Genomic DNA, 19,312 nt, shown 5'->3' on the forward strand with positions numbered 1-19,312 from the left:
TTAAATTAACAGTGTTCATAAATCATTCAATTTTTTTTGAAACATACTCAGTCACATATAGAATTTTATATACTTAAAATTATTTATATCGTAATAAATATATAGAAAAAGAATAAGGAAAATTATAATTTTTTTTATAACTCATATAAATAAGTTATAAGTCTCTAAAATATTTTATATTTTTTATAAATGATTAAAAGTTTATAAATAATATTATATTTTTTAGAAAAACATTCATTCTTTGGTTTTCGAACTTATAGCTAATTTTATTATTTTTATAAGTGATTAATAAAGATTTTAATTTTTCTAACTGCATTTATAATCATCTCTTATAATTATTTATGAAATTTTATAATTAATTTACAAGATTTTATAAATAATATTTATAAAATCTTTTATCCATTTTAGTTATTTTATACTATTTTATAAAATTTTACATATTTTAATAAATTATTTTATAAGTTTTTAGTGTACGTCTCAACTAAATTTTTTAATTTACATCCAAAATTGACATAATTATAGATATAGGATAACATATATTAACTTATTACGTTAAAATATTAGTTAAGAATTTTTTTTCAAATCAAAAACAACTAAACGATTTTAACAACAACTAGATTCTGATTCGCGCGCCCGCGCGGTTGTAATTTTTCGATAATTACAAATACATTTAAAATCCAATAATTCAATGGTTTTATTTTATGGTTTCATTTGTGATACTTTATTTTATTGTTCAGACTATATATTTTGTTATTGTGTTATATATTTTTCTTTTGGGATGTGCGTTGGATCAGTTAGATAATAGTATTTTTTTTTATAAAAAATCTAACTATGTATTAATATACCATGTGAACATAATTTTTTTAAGAAGATTGTATCAACCTAAAATTGCATCTATGTATTTTATATATATATGCAGTTATTTTTAACTGAAATAAAAATCAAATATAAATTTGTACAGAAAGCAAAATCAAATACTTATAAATTTGTATAGAAAGTAAACTGTATAGAATCTAGAAAAAAATTATGTATATTTTACTTTCTATAGAAAGAGAGCTGCAGGGTTTGTCTTTGATTCTGTTTTCCATTTTTTTTAATGTATGCTTATGGTCGTATGATTATTATTTATCATGTCACCAGCTAAAAGAAACTTTGTTTCGTTTAATCTTTTGTGCCGTGTTATGATTTTTCATCAAACAGGCTAGTTGTAGCTTTTGAGTTAATGGTCGATACTTGTCTTAGGTAAGATTTGAGCCGCTTGATTATTTGGAGTGAGGGGACAATGACGACTTGAACTCGCCTTGAGTTTTTAAAAGGTATGAGTTTTATGAGAAGAGTAGAACTTGTCATCTTAGACATGCTTAGGTTTTTCTGCGTTAAATTTTGTTCCTTTCGCGCAATAGAGAGGAGGCATATATGCCGGTCCTCAAACATATGTTTTACCGACACATGATACACATCTGAACAAAGAAATGTATAAGATATCTTTAATCCGTTAAATTTATATTCTTAACACCAAAATATTTTGATAACTAAAAAGTGTGTTAGATTTAAAATCCACTAACATCAGATAAAAAAAAACATTTAACCAAACTCTTAAAAGCGGATATAACAAACAAACACATTGTGGAAGCGAATATAACACACAAACACCCACAAAACATACGAAGCTTATCGGAGATTAGTACCTTAGAATAGTCATTCGTTGTGGTTGTCTGCTGCGCAGAAAACCTATCCATCGAAATTTTCGTATATGCAGAACTATTCATCGATCCAAGTGTTTCCGGAATAGCTTCATCGTAAAATCCTTATCCGTATAGCTGTTCATCAATATCTCATAAATTGCAGATTATCATATCTAATAGAATTATATATTATATAATTATATAATGTGTTATCCAGTGTTAAAAAAACACATACACCAAAACATGATAAAAATAAAATAAATTCATAGATTAAACATTCAACTACAAGGTTATGCAGTCAAAATTATGTGAAAGATATATCAAAAGTTATAAAAGTTGTCGGATTTCAAATCTTACATATCTTTAGCTATCAAAATAATATTGATGATGTTAATAATATAAGATGTACTTACTTTGTTTCAAATTAGATGTTTAAGTTCTTTTAGCAAAGATTAAAAAATACTTTAAAGCTTAAATTTTCTCTTATTTAATTAGAAATAAAAGAGATTAATTAATATAAAAATATATATTGAAATAAAATGATATTTCTTTTGCAATAATCATTTAAATCATATAATTTGTATAGTTTTAATATTATTTTGTTCAGATGAATAGTCGTCTAGTGTGTCGTTCGTTTGGCAGATATTCATTATTTTTTTAGAACATTTTCAATTCTACTATATTTTTCACTTTAAATAGAATAAAAAATTTTAATGATATTATATAAAAAGTTAAAAAAATAGATTTACTCCAAATATACAGTAATTTATTTATTTTTTGTTCATTATTTTAGTTTTCAATTTAAAATAGAATAATATTGGAATAAAACATTATCTCTATCATAAAACTACCCAATTTTGATTTTCTTTTTTAACTATTTTCTTTTAAATAAATCATTAGAAATGGTCTTAATTAGAATAATGAATAAAACACAGTTAGTCTTCTTCAAAGTTAAGAATTTACAGATAAGTATAGCATTCAGGCACTTGGAAAAGAGCAATCTCTATGGCTTCTCTCTTCATTATCATCGATAGTCACGTAAAATAATTTCAAGTTTGTTTTTTTTCTACTAACAAAAAATGAAAGAAAAAAAGAAAAAAAAATCCCACGGGTTTTTTATGGTCATCCAACTCCAGAAAATCACAAGGAATAATGTAATGCTACATACAATTTTTAATAATAATTAAAATATAGATTAATTAACAAAAAAAAATCATCTTAAACTTTTTAACAGAAAAAATCATATTTAAAAAATAATAAGTAATATTTATTTTAAAAAATCATAACTAATTTTCAGATAACATGGTTTATTTATTTTTCAAATACAATAACATGTACAAAATTTAACTTATATATATATTTAAATAATAACAATTTATATTAAATATTAATTCTAACTATTTAAATTATTTGTTAATATTCATCCCGTCCTGCTGACCCTAGTAATATATAAAACACAGTTAGTCTTCTTCAAAGTTAAGAATTTACAGATAAGTATAGCATTCAGGCACTTGGAAAAGAGCAATCTCTATGGCTTCTCTCTTCGTTATCATCGATAGTCACATAATCAGCGGACGGTTTCTTGTTTCCCTTCACATTTGAAGATGAAGCTTGATCTATCATAGAACCAAAGAATTTACTTCTACCAAAGCCCATATTACTAATCGATCACACAACTAATCTAGCGATATTGCCAAGAGAATCTAATAAACATTCTAATTCATCAAATAAAAATTAATGTGTGATTCATCTAAAGTACAAGCATTCACATTGGTCCTTCAACCATCGAGGCTAGTTTATTTCAGTAGCTGTAATGAAACCATAAGATGGAGAGACTAGAGACAAACAAACGAACTAGGGAAAGAAAGACTAAAACCGAACCCAACACCGAGTGCACTGAGCAATACAATCTCCTTTACAATCCACATTGTACCCCAACACTTTCGGGTTCCGGAGCAACAGACTTCGCAGCGACTTACCCGTAATCCCCCATTGATTTTCCAAGATCCCAATGTTGGGTTTCATCTCTTCTTCTAAGCTGCAACCGAGTACTTCCGGGAACTTCTTCAGCACTTTGTGAAGATCCTCGTCTGACAAACCGAGACTTCTAAGGAACTCAAGTACGTGATTCAAAGCTTCCACCTTTGGATTCTCTTTCACTCGTTCTTCTGTCCAGTAGGGCGAGTGGATATGACCAAACGCTTTTCCTAGTATCTTGTCTTGCTCCTCTACGCTGAAATCAAAACGAGACAGAGCTTCTTTGCATTCTTCCCATGTCTTTGGCTCATCACCAGAGGTTTCCACTTGCGTTGGTGAACAGACCACTATCCACTTGTTTCGTGGACCACGAGATGTCCTTACTCCTCCAGCCACACCATGATATGACAAGTTCAGGCTCAATGGTAGAACACTAGTGCATGTTAGAGAATCACCCTGCGAAACAAAAGCAATGTATGTCAAAAGGGATTTAAGAAAAGACCACGAGAGGATTGTTAGCTCGATTACGTACTGCAGAGTGTCGAAAGCAATTGGCAGGACCCAATGTAGCCAAAGGGGAAGCTAAGGAGCTTCCTAACATCTCCTGTTTCAGTAAACCAAAGAAATTCCAAAATAAATCAGAAACTCCATGCACAACAAATGTTGGTATCAATTGGTATAGCAAGATAAGTGCAAGGTAATAGTAACCGAAGAAGTGAAAGTCCTCAACCACAAATGGGCTTTGGACAACCATTAAAATCTAACTGGAAGCATACTTAAAACATCATCAAAGGACAAAACATGAGTTTGAATTTAGTCTAAGGAACTTGCACGAACATAATCTAAAACAGAGAGAACTGATAAACAGATTAATTAAAGTAAGCAACATTACCCGACAAATGGAATTGTGTTTAAACCAATTCAGAAGCCTTTCGTGATTATAAAAAAAAATCCCAAATTTCGAGCAACCCTAAAACCTAGAACTAATTGGTTTCAAGAATCCCAAATTGATAAGATTGAAACGATAATCGAAAACATCAATGACGCAAGTTAGACTACTTTCAGTTAGTAATCGGAGACCTGGACTGCGAAGATAGTCTTGTCTTGGTCGCTGGAGAATCAGGAACACTGAGTCAGATATGAATGAAACCGTTGGTATTGACAAGGTTAGGTGTATGGGTGAGAGAAGAAGGAAGAACCAAGCATTGTTGTTGAGAAAATAAAGGTCGCTTTCTGAAATTGCGTCTTTACGCTGTATCCAACAGTCGATCGACACCAAAAACGTTTAGTGTTTTCAAAACAGTGTTAGGCCGGCTGGTTCAACCGATCGATTCGTGTGATGATCCAATCCGGTTATGTCTTCAGTTACTTTATATCAACACACGCAACGACCTTATTTTGTTTTGTCACCGGATTGCCACAATATTATTTCTAGATATGTCTCGCCGGGTACCCTTTTATGTTTAGATTGAGTTTTCGGATTTTATATATGTTTGAATCAGCTTCAATTAATAAACACTAAATGATAATCCGTGCAAGATGCGCGAGGTGAATTTTTATACTAATATCTGTTCATTAAACGATTTTAACATTTTACAACAGTACAATTTTTATCGATTGTAAAATGACAGAATACAAATGTTGGTATCTTAAATGTATCATCGTTGTTGAAGAGTTAACGTATTACAGCTAATTTTAATTATTTTTAAGATTTTATATGCACAAAAGATAATTAAGTTTTGCGAGTGACACAAATAACAAAAAACCATATATGCAACATCGATTGTAAAATGACGAAAGAGAATTATGTTTTCTGCTCTCAATTTGTTTCCTATTGATTCTCCATAAGTGATTTCATTTTATAGAAATCTTTTTGTTCTCGTTTCTGTTTCACTTATATGAGTTTTGTTTCTTTTTTTAACTTCTTCTTTGAATTCAGTGAATTATATAAGTGTCAATTTAAAAAGATGGACATCTGTAAAAATTAGTTCAATTCCAGATACATATCCAAGAATCATTTTTAAAGAAAGTCAATCGCAAACTATATTCACAGGCTAGTGCTCAAATTTAATATATCAAGTTGTTATAAAATATAAGTGCAAACTCGAAATATAAATGTCTGTTTAGTATATATTCACCAGTTCAGTATACAAATCATATAATTCTAGAAAAACAAAACAAATTACTTATTTTATTAACCTGCACTTTTGAGGTTTAGTTACTTGAGAGTATATCGATAAAAAATATATAATACTTTACCATTCTAGTATATGTAAACTATATATAAAGTAAGAACTATTTTATTTATTAAATAATAAACCAGGAAACTTATAATAAATAGTTCAGATCTATCCTTTTTACAATTATAATAACTAGATAGAATATTACGGAAAAACAAATATTAGACGAATGATCAAATCTCTCTTTCTTGGAACAAGCTCAAAAAGAAGTGATTACAATCTTGTCATGATATTTAATTAAAAACTTTTTAGGAATAAAATTCAAGAATAAAATATTTAATCTGAATGAAAAAGTGTATTTCTCGGATTGTCACAATCAAATAACATATTAGACACCACTTATTAAAAAATAATTTGTATACATAAAAGTATATATATTAGAGTAATCACATAAATCAAAACCAATACATTTTGTTTATTTACAATCATGTTTTTGGTAAATAAATCAAAACAATCATTTTATTTACTTTATATGGTATATAATTAAACTTTGGTGATATTGACATAGATACATATATATATAGTATATTTTAATATAAATATTTATTATTGATATTTTATTTTCATATGAGTTTATTAACATTTGTATATTTGTTGTAACAAAAATTTTAATCAGAATTTTTTTTAAAGTGAGATATATATATATCAATTTCAAAATTAAAATATTAAGATTTCAATAATTTTTCAATGTTAATTTTGAAATTAACATATTTATATAGTCTTTATACTTTAATTTAAATGATATTAATATATATATATATATATATATATATATATATATATATATTAATAAGACTTCATATTCATACAATTTATGACCATTTGTATCTTGGCTGAACAAAAAATAATAATAAATCATTGATCCTAAAATTTTCAATGTGGCGTTTTATCTTTTTTCGTAATTTATAGTCTTTTAAAAAACTCAAAAAATAACATACAAGAAAAAAATCTAGTTTAATGGAGATCTAATTTTTGTGTCGGTGAGACCAGGCATGTTTCTGGCCATAACCAATTCCGTGAAAGATACCGTGGACTGTTTTGGCCAATTATCTTTTCCCGGCTTTTTAGAATGCTTAACCCCAGCTTTTACTTTGATGACATATTTCTCTTTAGGGATAATAATGCATAGAATAAGCATTACGATCTTAATCTATTAAAAGTGTAGTACAAATATTAAATTTATCATTTATTTTCATCATAAAATATTAAATGAGACATAATATTACGTACATACACATGATTCTCTCTCATATATTTCTGTTACAGCATTTAGTGTTACTAAATATTTTATATGCATTTATTAATACATCAATACATACTTTATTGTTCATGAGATTTCCGCCCAAATTTATTTATCACAATACTATTGTTTTCTTTAAATGTTTAGTTAATGTAAATTATTCAACTATTTTTCCTTAATATTTTTTTGCTTACGTCATACTAAAATGATTGTTAATATTTATGCATTTATCTCACAAATTTATTTTTTTATGCTATTATATTAATTATCCACTGTCTCATTGTGTTAATTTCATAAGTGTAATTATATTTTTATTTAAGTTAATTTCATAAGTGTAATTATATTTTTATTTAATAAAATTCCATAAACCATTTAATGGTGTTTCTCACGATATTTAGTATCATATATGATATATCTGTTCTATTAAAAAATATCCTTTAAAAATAACCCTTAATTTGTCCTAATAATTACTTATGACTATACCACTAAATTAATAATTATTAACTAATTAATCATAAATTATTTATTTTATAACTTGACTTGTGCATTCGCAACAACCAATTTACAGAAAATTGAAAACCAGTATCTATCACTAATGTTATATATTAGAAATCGAACAAACATCCATACATGTTTGTGCAATCATTACATTTTTACGGTATAAAAAAATTTCATTTGTCAATTATCTTAACACAAACACCCGTACGGATGCACGGATCAAGCTCTAGTTGGGATTAAAAGAATATGATTCAAGTCAAATAAGACAAGGAATTCAATAAAGGTTCCAATATATTTAGAACACATCCATAAAGAATTAGAGGCATCCGAAAACAGAATTCAATATATACCAAACTAGTTAGCGAACAAAGAGTGTGTGTTTTGCTTTGATTAATATTTTATGTGATATATATCTTGTTCTTGATAAATTTCTCTTTGATAGTGGATACAACAGAAGATAAGTTTTGGTATTTAATTTAGTCAAATTCTGAAGAACAAGTGTTTAAATTATAATCTCTTTGTTTCAAAAAGATAGATGTTTTAAAAAAAAATTGTTTCACAAAGATAGATATTTTATGTTTTCTACGTAAAAATTGTAAACTTCAAGAAAATTAATTGATGTTATTGAATTATTATTGGTTAAAAGATATTGAAAATTACATAAAACGATACATTTATTATAGTAATTTAATGTGTTTTTTTAATATATGTGAAAATGTTAGAAAGTCTATCTTTGTAAAACGGATGGAGTAATAAATACTGGTTAGCTAAAACAAATCTATATAATAATAGTACAATTTCCTCTCTCCCTAAGGTGTCAACGTCCGCAAATATTTATTATTTTAGTGGCCTCAAGTTGTTTTTGGCCATAATATTTGTGTTCGCTTTTAACCAAATGTCTACATTTTCAGATTCTAGATCTCCAATCAAAAGCTAACAGTTCCGGCTTAGTGGAATAATGGATAACCGAATCAACATAGAGGGGAATCCCTCAGCCATGTGATCTCGACTACATGTTCTCTCTCCACTCTAGTTTTTATTTCTTTGATCAAAACACGAAACTCTTTTGTCGGAGATCACCTTCTTTCTCTTGAAGGCAATCGACATGGACTGGTTAAAATCTCTCAAGAACTTTATCTTCGCCGTTCATCTCCACGTTCAAGGTAAGGACAATCACCACGGAGGCACCGATTCACTCTGGCTTGCTTCTCCACCAATTCATCAACGGCGACGTCTCTTCTCCACTCGATATGAATCTCGTCTATATTATAATAAGTTGAGTTTTTGTTAACTCCTCAGCGTGCCACGTCAGCGTTTTGTGCGCCCCACTTTTAAAAAGTGTGAAAAAGTGTCAAGCTTATGGTTCGAACCCGAGTTATTGAGATATAAACACCAACATTTATACCACTAAGCTAAATGATACTTTGTACACTGATGGTCGAACCTAATATATATTTATGAAGATCGGAAGCCCTTGCTTCTCCGGCATCCTCTGAGAGTCGGGACTACAAGTGTATTATGGGTTTCATTTTTAAATGGGATTCATTATAACTTGAAAAAAAGTTCAAGTTTGCAACAATTATAGTTTTCTCATATTGTAAGTTGTTGTCGTTTAACATGAGTTTATGTTCTTTTCATCATTGTCTCAAACAAGTCTGAGTTACATAGTTGCGCCGTGTGTCTGTTCGTAATCTATTTTTTCACCGGTGAACTCTTCATGTCCCCATCTTAAATCGCTTGATCATAAATGTTCCTGATTTGTAGCCCCTCTATAAACCCTATATATGATTCTCGTCTTTCATGAGCTCAATCTCCATCTCCACAAAACTCATTGATTCCTCTTAACTTTAACCATCTTCTAGAAAATGTTTCTCTCTGCCTCTCCAGTTCCTCGAGCTGGCGTCCCGGTGTCCGTCACTCAACCTTCGAGTCTCTCCGTCTTGGTCGTAGTAGTCAGAGCATAGCCTCTGGCTTCCTCTGCTTATGGGATTTCCTGAACTTCAAGAAAGACAGGGAGTTTGTGGGAATCACGGTTCTCTTCCTTGATGAAAATGTAAGTTAATCTTCGATCTATTACACTTATTTAACATAATTGTTTTAATTGATTTCCTGATTCTTTGTTAAATAATATTATTTGCAGATTCCGTGATTCATGGGTTTACTCCCCTCGGACGTGCTAATCATTACATGCTATCTTTGAAAGCATATTCCATTGTGAAAGTCAATCGTTTTGAGGTTGCTATGTGCTCAAGCATGTACAAGATAACTGATCATCAATTCCTCATTCATTTCATCTCACTAACTATTATTGATGAAGTCATCACGAGTGCTCCTGAGATCAATCTTCAGTCAAAATTAGACCGTTCAAAATTTCCAAGTGATTGCGAACACAAACCTAGAACTCCGAGGTATATTATCATATTGCATCTGGGTTTATATTATGTTTTGATATCATAGCTGATATTTAAACTCGCAGATATGGTTGGACAAATCCGTTCTGTCCAGGGCTCGGACCTCACCAAAGAAACAACTCGAGTCGTTATTCATCTTCTCATTGATCCGTAAGAAACAATCAACACATAATTCCTTTTATATTACTGTCTATATTGTGCTAGCATCAATAATCAAAAATATTTCCTACCCAAGATTTGTGGTCGTCTATTTATCTCCCTTACTTATCAATCAAATTTTACACAAATATTTATTTTACAGGTTAAAAGAAACCACAATAACCCAAACAATCAAAACACCAAAAACTAGAATCCCAAAAAAGACGAATCATTAATGATAACCTCTCTTTTTGTCTAATCTTATAAATGAACTTCAAAACAAATATACCAAACCAATCAACTCAACTAAAACTAAACGACAAATACATTGAGCCAGCTAAACAAATACAAAATACATGGCCAGCTATTTAACAATTTACAAACTTACTTTCGCAGATGCTTACGAAGAAGACGAAGACGACAACCAAGATCAGTGAAATTACCTAAAAAAAAAAGCAGAGTAAGTTACAAACTCTGATAAATAAAACTAACAATGATTTTTGTTTACATATTACCTATTAAATAAAATAGAAACAAACACATCCACACCAGCAGATACAAAAGACAATCTCAACAGTTACAAAGGCGCAACAACATCTCCACCTGTTCACTCCTCTTGTCTTATGAAAGTAGCTTACATGCTCAATGTTAACATGCCAATGTTATTGTCTTTTCATGAGAAATACATATATTCGTTTTAAGGTCCAAATAATAATTGTCACTCATTTTATAGTTATTTCTGCAAGTCTTCATGTATTTGTTTTAAAGGTCCGGTAAAAGCAACAAGTTTAAAAATAAAATAAAACATATAACCAACGTAATAAGAATAAAAAAAATTATTATTAATACACACAACTAAACTGGAGAAAAAATATCCAGAAACAAAATGTACTCTCAACAACCTTAATATAATTTATGTAATCTCAACAGTACAAGTAACAAATTGAAAAGACAAACAAACAATAAGTCTCAGTGACACAGCAAGTAACACCACGAACTATATCAATCACATTACTAACACACAGTTTATAGTCTTTCATGAGTGAAGAACAGTGCATACACAGTTCATCATCACAACTCTAATCCTATAACAATAAAAAACTTTAAAAACAATGATCAACCCAAAACGCAAAATTCACAGGTATAATAACCCTAACAAATATTGAAATGAAACAAGAAATCTGAGCGGAGCAATGCCCCTGGTAAACAAAATATACCTAAACACTCAGAGCAAAAGTAGCACTGTAAAATGGAGTCCAACCAAAACAAGTGTCAAGCACAAACAATCATAAAATCTCTGAGATAAAAGTTAGTAAGTAGTAATTAATGATGAAAACCCTGAGTACAGATTCAAAATTTTAATTTTTTTTTTTTAAAGACACAGAAAAGCAGAATAACTAATTTATTTTGACTTTCTTGCTCCGACAACCTAATACCTACTCCGACGATCCACTTAGATACACAAATGCTCTAGCTTTTTCATTTTATCATAAATTGTGGGGTTAATTAGAAAAGTAATTCGAACTACTCTACTATAAAATCACTTTTAGATAAATAACAGTAATTGAAAATTAACGACAGAAAACATATATACTATGTAAATTTGGTAAGATACAAAATATTTTGACGAAGATATCTTTCTAATTTGTTCATATTTATGTTCTGTTAAATACTGCGTCAAACAGAATTACGTGTCATTGTATGAAAGATACATTGAAATGAAGAGAAAGTGGTGGTGAGTTGATCAAAAAAAAAAAAAAAAAGAGAAAGTGGTGGTGAGTTGATCTAAAAGTGAAAATTTTAGGATAAAACGTAATTTCGTCAGTACTAAATTTGAGTTTGAGTCTTACCAGAAACTAAGTTGTTATTTGTGTTTGAGTCTTACCAGGAATTAAGTTGTTACTGGAGCTTGGCGCATTATATTTTCATATTTATGTGTTAAATTTAATATATATTTTAAAATTGTTTCTACGGTGTTGGTATTTTTTTTTAAAAAATCTTGGATTGCATTTTAAATAGACTATGATTTTTTTTCTACACGGTGTTGATTACTTATATCGTCTTCGGATATGATATATATCTTACCTACCATTGGAAAAAATATGGTTGGTGGGGCGTATATTTTTCATTTATATATGTGTCTAGCTTTGATTTTCTGTATGATATGATCGTGAAACTATTCTTTATATATGTAAGATAAAATTTTATGTTTTTTTGTACTCGTGTGTATTATATTACATATTAGTGAACTTATAAACTGAAAATGTCTAAACCTATAAAGAAAATGAAGTTAGCTTGGGTTTTATTAGGGCTGCAAATAAACCTAACCCGAAAATCCGAATCGAACCCGATCCGATAAAAATAAATCCGAACCGATCCGAACCCGACATAAATACCGAATGAATGCTGTTTTTTGGTATTTTGGGTTATGGATATTATCCGAACCGAACCCGGACCTAAATGGATATCCGATAGAATCCGAAACATTTAAAATCACAAAAATAACTTTTACCAAATATGATCTTAATTAACGAAACAGATCTGATTGACTTACATGCACCTAGAGGATTTCTTTCAACTAAATGATTGAAGAAGTAGAAAATTTTGCTAGAATCAAAGAGAATGGCTGATCCACGATCAAAATGATATCGCTGAAACTAAATTTGTTCTTTATTTCTTGTAAATCCAATGAAGATATAAATTAGATTATTAGTGAGATAAGAAGACATAAACATCCTTAATGAAGCATGTTTTATTAGATAGTTATTAAGTTTGTTTTTATATTTTAGTCACAACATTTTTTAATAAGTCTGAATTTAAAACATGTCATGGTAAGTTTCTAACACGACTCCGTTTTAATAGATTAGATTTGCTTGATTAGATGAAGATGATGCTATGTCTTAAGACTTATTAGAATACTCGAAACCGGACTAATCATCGGTGATGTATACTTCGGGATTAGTTAGGCTTAGACTCATATCTTCACATTAAAAAGATATATATATTTTTAACAAAATATTTCAAAAATATCTACTTTGCTTTTTCTATACATTTTTATTAATGAATAATGGTAAATTGTAAATTTTAAAACAATTATTTGTATTTGCCGAATTACAGTTGTCTTAAAATTATGAAAAATTAATAATCATAAAAAGATGTAACTATAACTAAAATTTAATATATTTTATTATATGTGCACTCTAAAAAAATATACTATTTCCATTCTACAAAGATCAATGTTTTGCAAAAAGAAATTCATATTGTTTTTAGAATTTTTATTTTGATATAATAAATTGTATTTTTTTGTTAAAAAGTTGATATATTAAATGACTATTGGTATATTACTAATGGTGCTGAAAAGATTATGTGGTGATGTCTTAATGGTATAACAAGGGTTATGCAAATAAATTTTAATGGTATAATAAGGTTAGACGAAGACTCTCGTTGGTGAATACGACGGTACAAGATGGTTCCAGGTTCTGCTGGAGGTTGGAGGATTAGTGTTATACTTGGTTTGAGAGGAGATTGTTGAGATATCAATCAAAATCTCACCTCATAATCTTATACAAATAATGTCTATTATATATAACTTATAAATAATATCCAATGTGAGACCTTTTGAAAAGAAAATACAAAAACAAATTCATTTGGACTTTCTCATCTATTCTATTAAAACACAAGTATGGCCTATTGATGTTAGTTGAATCCAACAAATATTTTCCATGATACCTACCTTTTGATATGATAACTGTATATAAGAAAAATACAAACTTTATACGATAACCACCGCATCAGTTAACCTAATAACCACCACATCAGTTCTCACCTAACTGCATCAATATATTTGGGCCATAAACATTTAATTTACAAAACTCATTAAAATTGGGTCATGGACTTTGATTTACATAATTCATTTATAATTGGTATACAAATTATTATGTGTAATAATAATGTAATTATAATTATATACGAAATTAAATCATGTTTAATTTTTATTTTTATTTTATTTATTTAATCTATCTATTTAATTACTATTTTTTTACTAAACAAAACTGTAACAATATTTTGTTATTTTTTAACAAAATAACAGTTTGAAAATAAAGTACCATATTAACGTGTTAAAGGCTATGGCACAAATGTATAATTTAACAATATAATAAATTCAATACAATTATACAAATACTTTACTAATCATTTTTTTAAATTACGCAAATACGTTTGTTGATAAAAACACAAGTATGATTACAAAAAATACATATATATTACAAGGAAAGAAACAAATATATAAATTTAATTTTAAATAATATATACAAAACAAATAATATATCCGCCCTCCGAGGGCGGGTCACTCTCTAGTTCTACTTAAAACAGAAAATATCAAACTAATCGGTCGGAAGCCATGGACATGATTTTAAAAAATGTGGTATCATAATTAAACATACTATTTGATTTTCTTGTGATCATACATAGGTATAAATCATTACAAAGTAAATAAATTCTAATAATTTATCAATATATTATTTACATTTTAAATTATTTTATAATTTATCTTTATAAATTATTATTTTAAACAATGTTAAATATTTTTAGTTAAATATGTGTTTTATGTAGAATATTTGTTTGTTCGGTTATCATTTGCGTGTATTAGATTGCATCTACTTCTGAAAATTAATAATAATTGTTCTTCTAAGTAGGTTATATGTTTGATTAATTTTGTTAGTTTAGTTTAGTTTCTTTTATTATCTTCGATTTGTAAATATCTTTTAGTGAAATAAACATGGTTTGATCTATATTATTTTTTAAAATAAATTGAAAAAAATGAAATTTCATCTCTTGAAAGTTACATAAAATAAACATAAAAGAACTTTCTGAAGTTCATGTACATATATTATTTGTCATATATTTATACATTTTAAGTCATACTATAATATATATATATAACAAATAGTATATTATTATACATTAAAATATGCTGCTATTTTAGACCTTTACCTTGAATATAAAATTCTAGATTAGTCCGGTTAATCATATTGTAGATATACGTATTTACACAACTGATAGATTTGAAAGTCTATGCACAAATATCAGTAGTTCGTTAGTATTTTATTTCAATTAAACATATCAGTAATTTTATATTTAAATTTATAAAATATAAATTGAAAATTATTATGAACAATCCAAAATATAATAATTCATATTGTTTTGGTTATTTTTATCATGTGCATATCATTTTTTATAAATTCATTTGAATTAAATCCCAATTTTGTGGGGAATTTGTCAAATATAACCCAAAAATTGACTTGAAATGAAAAATTAAACAACATATTCAACCAAATGCAAAATTAACCTAAATAGTTAACAAAAATACATTTTCCCCATATAAGCAAAATTCCAAAAAGTTATATTACGATTACGTCTTTTCAAATTTTACATTTAACATAAAGGAGTCGATTAGGTGGAGGCTCCCGAAGAAGTCAACTAAATAGAATTTTCATGAAATCTACTACATAATTTGATCTACAATTATTTTATTTTTAAAATGTAAAAAAATTATGTAAAATTTATTATAAATCATCTATGAACCGAAAAGAGTTATAAAAATTAAAATTTAATATCGAACAATTTGAAAGAATATATATTGGCTTTCTAACCATGTTTATACAATGTTTATGGTTTAATAACAATATGTTGAAATTCCATCAAAGACTTTTTGGGTATAAGTATCAAATTGATTGATAAAAAGAGAACTATCTACATAAAATCGACATAAGAACAAACTATTTACAGATGAATAAGACTGTTTAAAGCATAGATAAATGTACACAATTGTAAGCTGACATTTTAAACGTATTAAAATGTTGTTATCAACTTTAATAATTCCTCTATGCAAATCAAACAAGGGAAAAAATCTATCTTCACCTAATCATTCAGCTTTTTAAGGATTTTAATTTACAAAGGGACAAAGGACAAAAAAAAAATCTATAACCACCAAAACTAATCTCTTATGGGACAAATGAGTGTAAGTTATGATTATACCCTTAATGAAAGCTCAACATCAACCATTGGATCTGATTCTTCACGTTATAATCTGAGCCGTCCGATCTTTAAAGATGAAATATTTACAATAATGCCATTAATGAAACTTGTCTCTCAGCCGCTGGATCTTATGAGTCTGTTTTAATCTTAGCCATCAGATAATCACTCTTCTTCTTCTCCATTTCTTCTTCAACCATACCCAACCACGAAAATTCATTTCCTTCACCAACCAAACCTCTATTCTTCAACTCTTCACCCACAAACCTTTACCTCTGTTTCTTAGGGTATTTTTACAGGTTATGACACCGTGAAACATCCCATTTGCGTCGTCCTTGGTTCTGAAATCTATTGGTAAGTGTAAACTCTCTTCCTCTCTCTTTTTTGTCTTTCTCTCTTATATTTTTATTGTTATTTGTTTCGGTTAAGTCATATAAAATACATGTTACCTGTTAGTCAGAGTATAAGGTTGGTTGATATAATTTTGTTAGAGTATGAAACATAAAATTGTAAAAGAAATCGTTTTTGTGTATGGTACAACCGGTACAACTTGTAACTCAAAATTCTTTAACAACTAGTTTCACTGGTACAACTGATGTAGTATTACTAACATTTTCATAGAAAATGTATCATTAGTAAATCTGGTACAACTAAGTGTAACACATTGAATAGGTGGTATTGATACACCTAATATAACTTGTAGTAGTCATGTGCAAAATGAACGTCGGATAACTGGTATTACTAGTATACCTTATAACTAGTTTGATATGTAAACCCGTCAAAGTGATAATATAACAGATATTTTTTACAACCGTAAAACTCATATAACTTGTACAACTACTCAATAATATTGTTGTTTTTTACTCATTTCAGGAAGTATGGATAGCAATGGATTTGTGGTGATACACTTTGAACATGGTGTAGACCGACATATTTCTACTTTGGTGATGAAAGGAAGATATGAGGAGAATACTTATTCCCACTTGGTTGATAGAATAGGCAAAAAACTGAAGATTGATGTAGATGCCACCAAGCTTCAACTAAGTTACTTTCCGCTGGTCTTGAATAATAAAAATTCTTCTTATATCTTGGATGATGAAGATGTTTTAGGATATTTGATGATGGTAGATAAGAAGAACCGACGTTGTGTCTTGCATGTGGAACTTGCCAAAATCGTCTCAGAAAATCAGAGCAACGAGATGTTTTCTATGAATGAGGAAAATCTGAGTGATGCCAGAGCTAATGATGGCATGGTTGGAGTTGGAGAGTTGGAAATTGTTCCTCATATTCAGGAGGATGAGTTTGAGCATGAGAAAATCAGTGAAGAGGGTGATGAAATGGATGATAGGGAGGAGTTGCCGGCTGTTACAGCAGTTGAACCTCCTGTTGTCACTTCAGAATGGGATGATGGCATTGATATTAGTCTTCATCAAGAATTTGCGACTAGAGAAGAAGTGAGGGATTTAGTGGACAAAGGTGTGCATTCCAATTGTTTTGAGGTTGATATACAGAAGTCGAATCCTCGGGTTTACATATTGAAATGTCGTGGGGCTAGATGCAGATGGTATTTATGAGCTGCAAAGCTGAAGAACTCTGATTTTTCTCTATCAGAACGTATAGAAAGATTCATACGTGCTCTCGTGGAGATGCAAGTGTCATGAAGAAGAAGAAAAGAGGCACGCCAAGCTTGGTCGCATCAGTGGTGCACTCTGATTATCCCGGCAAATACAAGACTCCGGATCCAAAGACTCTCATAGATTTGGTGCAGAACAAGCTGGGTGTTAAGGTTTCATATTCTAGGCTTTGAGAGGGAAAAATAAAGCTTTGAGTGATTTGCGTGGTAACCCGGAGGAGAGTTTTGCTAGGCTGCCATCTTACTTGTACATGTTACAAAGGATGAATCCTGATACCATTACACGATTAGAAGTGGATGAGAAGAACCAGTTTAAGTATATGTTCCTTGCGCTCGGAGCTTGCATCGAAGAGTTCAAGGTGATGAGGCAAGTGATAATAATCGATCGAACTCACCTGAAGGGTGTGTACAAAGGAGTGCTTCTCATTGCCACTGCTCAAGATCCAGATCATCATCATTATCCCCTTGCTTTTGCAGTAGTAGATGGTGAGAAAAATGCAAGCTGGGAGTGGTTTTTAACTATATTAAAAACTTTGATACCAGATGATCCTCAGCTTGTATTTTGTACTGATAGAAACCAAAGCATCATCAAGAAAGTACACGAGGTATACCCATTGGAGATCCATGGATATTTCAATTATCACTTGTCTAATAATGTCAGCGGAGCTTGCAACAATGTTAACAAGAAAGGGGTTGCCAAAAAATTTAGAAGTATTGCTGGTATTTACAGTGAGGTGGAGTTCATCAAATGCTACAACGATTTCAGGAAAATGTATCCTCAAGCGGCCGAGTATCTAGATGACAGTGTTCATGAGACAAAATGGGCAAGATGTAAATTTCCGGGAGAAAGGTACAACATAGACACAACCAACACTGTTGAATCTATCAATGGTGTTTTGAAGGAACCAAGGAAATATGCGTTGTTGCCAATGCTTGATGTGATCGTGGAAAAGATAACAGAATGGTTAAACAAATACCGTCTATTATCTCTACGCGTACCAGAGAGGCACTAATCCCACATGTGCATGGGATATTGCATCACATATATCCTTCGACTAAAAAGCTGAAGGTGACCGAGCTAAATACATTTGAAGGTCACTACAATGTGCTTGGCGAGGATGGTCATGGTTATTTGGTTGATCTGAGCAACAAAACATGCTATTGTAGGTGTTTTGATATTGATCGGTATCCTTGTGTGCATGCACTTGCTGCCATCATGGCGCGTGGAGAAATAGCTGAACATTATTGTTCTAGGTATTACTGGATGGAGCAGTGGACTTTGGCATATTACAGGATAATATGTCCAGTGCCTCATCATTCAACATGGGAAAGTTCTGAAATTCCTGAGGAAATCTGATATCAGGTTGTCCTCCCTCCGTATGTGGAGAAAAAAAAAGAAAGACTACAAGTTACTAGATTCTCATCTGCCGGAGAATATCGGAGGAAGAGAAAGAAGA

The 19,312-nt window shown here is 29.6% G+C and overlaps 1 protein-coding gene across 1 annotated transcript; it reads right to left on the reverse strand.

Moving 5' to 3' along the window:
* Nucleotides 1-3,389: 3,389 nt before the first annotated feature.
* BNAC03G28640D lies at nucleotides 3,390-5,077 on the reverse strand. The gene is made up of 3 exons (XM_013864352.3): nucleotides 4,743-5,077; nucleotides 4,195-4,266; nucleotides 3,390-4,118 (listed from the first exon to the last, which is right to left on the reverse strand). Exons 2-3 carry the CDS (start codon nucleotides 4,261-4,263, stop codon nucleotides 3,555-3,557), a joined length of 633 nt encoding a protein of 210 aa, XP_013719806.1. The 5' UTR covers nucleotides 4,264-4,266; nucleotides 4,743-5,077; the 3' UTR covers nucleotides 3,390-3,554.
* Nucleotides 5,078-19,312: the final 14,235 nt, after the last annotated feature.

This window comes from Brassica napus, chromosome C3, assembly GCF_020379485.1.
Source record: "Brassica napus cultivar Da-Ae chromosome C3, Da-Ae, whole genome shotgun sequence".
Lineage (NCBI taxonomy): Eukaryota > Viridiplantae > Streptophyta > Magnoliopsida > Brassicales > Brassicaceae > Brassica > Brassica napus.

Coding starts and splice junctions, on each gene's coding strand:
- BNAC03G28640D (XM_013864352.3), bottom strand. CDS start 4,263: ATGTTAGGAAGCTCCTTAGCTTCCCCTTTGGCTACATTGGGTCCTGCC. Junction 4,119..4,194: donor ATTGCTTTCGACACTCTGCA/GTACGTAATCGA, acceptor TTTGTTTCGCAG/GGTGATTCTCTAACATGCAC.